The 5,674-nt window shown below is 43.2% G+C and overlaps 1 protein-coding gene across 1 annotated transcript; it reads right to left on the reverse strand.

Moving 5' to 3' along the window:
- Positions 1–633: 633 nt before the first annotated feature.
- LOC149828467 (phosphatidylinositol 4-phosphate 5-kinase 6-like) lies at positions 634–5,133 on the reverse strand. Its single transcript, XM_090016852.1, has 9 exons — positions 4,157–5,133; positions 3,860–4,018; positions 2,507–2,674; positions 2,187–2,352; positions 1,987–2,097; positions 1,711–1,904; positions 1,407–1,528; positions 1,224–1,296; positions 634–922 (listed from the first exon to the last, which is right to left on the reverse strand). Exons 1-9 carry the CDS (start codon positions 5,131–5,133, stop codon positions 634–636), a joined length of 2,259 nt encoding a protein of 752 aa, XP_089872978.1.
- Between the last annotated feature and the right edge of the window lie 541 nt (positions 5,134–5,674).

Genomic DNA, 5,674 nt, shown 5'->3' on the forward strand with positions numbered 1-5,674 from the left:
GCCAACCTTTGCCCGTAATCCCAAAGAAAGGCCTCACATTTCCGAACTTTCAAGATATGGGCCTCTGTTTTCCTGAGAACTGCCAAACGGAGACCTACGCTTACTATTGACCACTAACTCAGGTTAAATCTCACTTGAATTGAATCAAATGACTAAAATATGTACCCTTCTCTTCTTGAGCGCAAATACTCTTTTTTTTTTTTAAACTCCAAAGGGCAATATAGAAGACCAAAGAAATCATGTATCCAAAGATGGTGGTGGTTAACCTGAGGTCTTTATTTGGCTGTTTTCAGGAAACCTGCAGCTCATATTAGAAAACTCAGAAAAAGTGAGCCCATTTTTGGAATTAGGTGCAAAAGGTTGGCCCCTAAATGGAATTATCCCATAAAAAAAATGATGCTTCTTTCAGTTAGAACAGCACTCCGTCCCTTGGCTCAGTTCTGGCTTCATCTTGACATCGTAGGGAGGCCTTTACAAAATGTGCCCCTTCAACCTCATGGTCTCTTATGCCATTGGTGCGAGCATCATCACGGTTTGCTTGTGTCTAACCAAATTGGAAACAAGCATCCTGCGGTTTCCATTCTACGGTATCATGAAGAACCCAGAAGCAGGTGCAGTGGCATATTGCCTTCTTCACAAGTCTTCTGCGAAGACTTTGTACATAAAATCACGGAAACGCTTTGCATATTGCTTGGGATCTACTGCCGATATGGAGGTCGGGTCATATTGAATGGACTTGTAAGCGTGCTCAAGTTTCTTGCTAATGTCGTAGTCTTGGAGTATGTCTATGATTCCAAAGAACAAGATCACATCAAAAATTTCGCCAGTAGGTTCGCCGATGAGCTGGTATTCGGTATCATATCTCCTCACAGTTGTTTCCACCCTTGCAGGCATGTTGATACCAAGTCTGATGGATGAACGTCTGCATCCACATCTCAACATCAATAATAGTAATTCAATGACAATATACTTCAGTTCAGTAAGGTTGAAAGTTGAAACAGTGGACAAAATTACACTACGTACATCAACTTAATTCAATAAATAAACAATGCAGAACAATTTTGATAAACAAAAACCTAAAATTATCATTGCAGCCGAACAGTACCTGTTAGGATAAAAAAACAGTTGAACCATGTCTCTGACTTTTGCTCTAGATTCAATAAAATAAAAAATGTCCAACAGTTCCAACAAACAAAATTTAAAACTATCATGCCAGACAGTACCTGTTAGGATCAAGAAACAGTTGATCCATGTCTCTGACTTCTGCCTTGGATAGCCGAGCAGCAACTTCTCCCTCTTGGATAGGCTCTTCATTTCCTGACATCAGGATAGCAATTCTAACATTCTGCCATGGAAAAAATCACCTGCCTTTCCATTCAAAGGGATAAAAATAAATGAAAATGCACCTGTTGGAGTTCGTGTTCCAGAGTCCCTGGAATATGGTACTTCTATGAAATGAACACCAACTAAGAGACTATAATCCATAATTCTCTCTGTCTCCAGAAACTCGCAGTCTCTATCAATTTGCCTGTGGATAAACATGTTAATCTACATCAAAACCAGGTCTTATCTACATGATGAGAGAAACATATATGAAGATAGGAACCCCATAATGAGACAATCCAGCTGCCCAAATGGAAGGACAAAAAAAATATTATCCCACTTTCTTAAAGGTAAGGGCTCAATGATAATGAGCGTAAAGCAACACACCTCCGAAGTTCTTGGAACCATGACTTTTGCAGGCGGAATAGGAAGTTGAGATCAAGATCCTTCAGTGTTGTGGTTTCATCAATCTCTGCCTCAGGTTTGTCAGTGATACGGCCATGAGAAGATCCTTTCAGGTCATAACGCCTGTGGATGCGGTACTCTGTGCAGAACAGGTTTCCCATGACAATGAAGCGCACCTGATGCACCAAAAGAATGTACGGTCAATAAAACAAATCTGCATGTCAAAGGTCAAGAAAGAGTTTAAGCAGCAATCCCTACCTTTTGTGACCCTGCCAATTTGACAGAATGGAGGCCAAAGAACTTCGTAACGAGAGTATTCTCATATGCTCGGACATGATTGTAATAGGCAGGGAGCATCCTCAGAAGAACCTACATAATAAATAGAAAGAAGAGGATTAAGACAGCAGCAACAAACATCAGAGTTCCAAGTGTAGATGCTGAGCAGAATAATCAGATACCTTCACTTCTGATTTCTTCATTGTCTTGATCATGTAGCGATCATCATGTGTCAAGTAGAAGAAGCTGCCACTTTTTCCTGGAGAAGAGAGCTCTCTAAGAGCATCATTTCCACATATAGATAGCATATAATCAGCAGCATCGATCTTGAACAGCCGGCGCAGATACCTGAACAAAAACCCACACGAGAAGCATTGTTCATGTGAAACACAACTCCTACAATTCAAGCATCAATGCTATTTAATTCCAGAGTAGAGACTCAAATTTCTCTGTGATGGATATCACAAGAATGTTGAAGTTCAGACAAGATCTCAAGGCAAACCTGAAGACTAATGGGCAGTAGTCCTTCCATCTAAATTCGACAGACTGGTGTGGTGGTGTATGTTTTGATCCTTCAGGAGGGAACCTTGTCCAATACTTTTCTTTAGGGTCAAAATCAGATGCACGGAGATCACGGGAATTAGCCGGACCAGGCTTGCCCACAGAATGCCTGAAGACCCACATTAGCTATACAGGCCATAAGTGATTAAAAGAATATCTAGAAACATTAAAATATTTAGGTAAAGTACCAATTCAGATTGGCAGAGCAATCAAATATTTTGGGCAATTCAAAATAGTGTAATGCCTTCCAGCATTCCTAAAGCCAAGATACGGGAAGCACATTTCAGTATCTAGTAGTGTTTCATGCATTTAAAAATTGAAAAAAAAGGGACAACAGCAAGTGGTGCGAGTCTAAGTATGTAACAAAGTACTCTTTTTAGATGGGCATGTAACAAAGTACTTAAGACAAACATATATGACAAACTTCTATGGAAATAGATGGAGTGCTATTTGGAACTTGACGACTTCTCTGATCTTGTCATAGAGGAGCTGATGATTGAAAGGAAAGAAAAGAATTGAAGAAAAGAAATCTGTATCAAATGCCGCCAAAAGTTCTACATCTATCACGTTCACCACAAAATGCAGTCTGTGACAACACAGAGACACAACTAACAAAACTAATACAAAATTCACGGTTGAACACAAGAGGAAGGCCTAGATCATGGAGTTCAATAAGATGACACTGCCAAAAATATTTTCACCCATGGGTCTTTATAAGGTTTACACATATGAAGATGACAACATTTAATGTTCACTTGCATTGAAATCATCCAGACACTGGTAGGGCTCAAAGCAAAGCCTACCATTTGAAATAAGTGAAAATAAATGTTTCCCTTTATTGTTTGTGTCCAGTTCTGCGGACTTGTTCTGCAATTCACTCAAGCATGATTAGGACATTCTAACTATTTTGAGTTTTCCTATATAGACTATTTTAATCGCCCAGACTGAAATGGATAATTCAGGACTTGGCAACATAACTGGAAGATACACCATCTTTCATCATTTCTTCGGCATCAAGAATCACTGAGCTATCATAGTTCAGAAAAAATAATCAAAAGAGTTGACAGACAAGTAATCAGTATAACAAATGCAAAGAGATATACTAGGAGAAGATTACAAAATCTAAATAATAAAAGAAATGTATCAGCAATTATTCGGCTTCTGAGTGTTAATGATATATGGTATACTAGAAAGAAAAAGCTTTGACAGAGCTATTGATTTGGTGAACTAGCCTATATTAATCAATAAGATGTTAATTTCAACAGTGGAGAGTGGAGACTAAAGAAAAAAGTACCTGATTCCCAACTGCAAATTAAGCATTAGCTCGTAGTTTTTATGTCCCTTAGCAATGGTTTCTCCCTGCCTCTTGGCCTCCCGAGGCCTTGATTTTTGGTGAAGCCCTCTCCCAAGTTTCCCATCAAGCTCCTCCCTTGGCTGTCCCTCTCCCTCACCGCTGGTACAAGACAAAGGGGACATTGGATTTCCATCGACAATGTCACACGTGATATCCTCATCAGTCTCCCATATACACATCCTCTCGAATGCCCTCTCGGTTGCAGCAGCATGAGCTGCATCAGCAATCTTCTTGAACACATCCAACGAACCCGTCCTCTTCTTTGCTGGCTTGTTATTATCAGCTGCAACCTTGAATGATCTCGACATTGCCTGTTTGTGCGCAAATTCTGCTTCCGTCCCGGCCCAATTCAATGTCTTCTGCGATGGGAGAATCGTCACGTTCTCCGCGGGGCATACCTTGCACTCCTTGAGATCAACCGTGAAGACCTCCTGTTGATCCCATCCGCCCGGATTGGAAGCTGGACTGGAAGCTGGGGACGCTCGGGACGGATAGTAAGTCCCATTCTGTTCCTTGGGATCCTTACTCCATGTGCCAATGTAGCAGCTCCCATCTGCCCAAGTGAAGATGCCATGGCCTTTAGGGACACCATCCTCCCAGTGCCCATCATACCTATTCCCATTGACCCAAACAAGAGCACCCCTACCACCAATCACGCCATTCTTCCACTCACCAACATACTCATTCCCATTCTTCCACACATACCTCCCTTGCCCGTCCTGGGCACCATTCTTCCAATACCCTTCATAGTAGTCCCCATTGGCATAGCTCTTCTGCCCATACCCATGCTTCAGATTCATTACCCAGAGGCCCTTGTAGGTATCTCCATCGGCACCCGTAAAGGTTCCGAACCCGTCCATGAACCCGTTCTTGAATTCGCCTTCGAATGTGGCACCGGACGGCCACAAGAACTTGCCTTTTCCAGTAGTCTGCCCTCTGCACCACTCGCCCTCATACATACAACCGTCGGTCCAGAGGTACTTCCCCGTCCCGTGGGGAAGATTCCCGGACCAAAGGCCAGTGTAGAAATCGCCATTGGCGAGGTGTCGTTCGCCATACGTACCACCACCACCAGCATTCTCCTCCTTGTCGTCGTCGACGTGAGCCACCGGCTGCCCAGACGTACAGAATGCACCACCACCAACGCGCCTCGTCGTCTGAGATCTCCGCACAGCCGATTCCCACGCTGCTGATACCTCTTTCTCCTTGTACATTTTCCGTCCTTGCTTCCCCTTGTCACCTCTCTCTCTCTCTCTCTCTCTCTCTCTCTCTCTCTCTCTCTCTCTCTCTCTCTGCTTCCCTACGAGACCTCGGTCGATTGAACCAATCCTCACACTAATCGAACGATCCCTCCGTTATGGACAACCGCATTGCGCAGAAATGAGCTTCCCGACTAAAGAGAAAGGCCGTCGACAAATGCAGAACCGTAGCAGCATCAGCGACGGAGCCTATCGAATTCGAGACAACCCCTCCTCCTTCGTCGTCCACACCACCGTATCCTCTATTGCTGACGCTTGGAATGAACAATTCCTCCATCCTCACCTCCCCGAACCACGCCACCACCACCACCACCACCACAGATCAAGCTTCATCCTTTCCACCACAATTCTTCATGTACTCATATACCAACAAATCCACACGACAGAAATCTCCCCTCCTCTCCAATCTCCTCAACCAGACTAGACTCAAATTCGAGTTACAGAACCGAAACGTTCATTTTCTTTTTTCATGCCCCGAAGTAGAAAATTCCAGGCA

This window comes from Nuphar pumila, chromosome 9 (genome assembly GCF_984573655.1).
Source record: "Nuphar pumila chromosome 9, dmNupPumi1.hap1.1, whole genome shotgun sequence".
In the NCBI taxonomy this organism is placed as follows: Eukaryota; Viridiplantae; Streptophyta; class Magnoliopsida; order Nymphaeales; family Nymphaeaceae; genus Nuphar; species Nuphar pumila.

Bases quoted from the DNA above. Each gene is read 5' to 3' on its own strand.
- LOC149828467 (XM_090016852.1), bottom strand. From the start codon at position 5,133: ATGTACAAGGAGAAAGAGGTATCAGCAGCGTGGGAATCGGCTGTGCGG. The intron at 2,675-3,859 runs GTACTTTTTTCT...GTGGGTCTTCAG, and splicing joins AATTTGCAGTTGGGAATCAG to GCATTCTGTGGGCAAGCCTG. The intron at 1,297-1,406 runs GTGCATTTTCAT...AGCCTATCCAAG, and splicing joins TGGAACACGAACTCCAACAG to AGGGAGAAGTTGCTGCTCGG.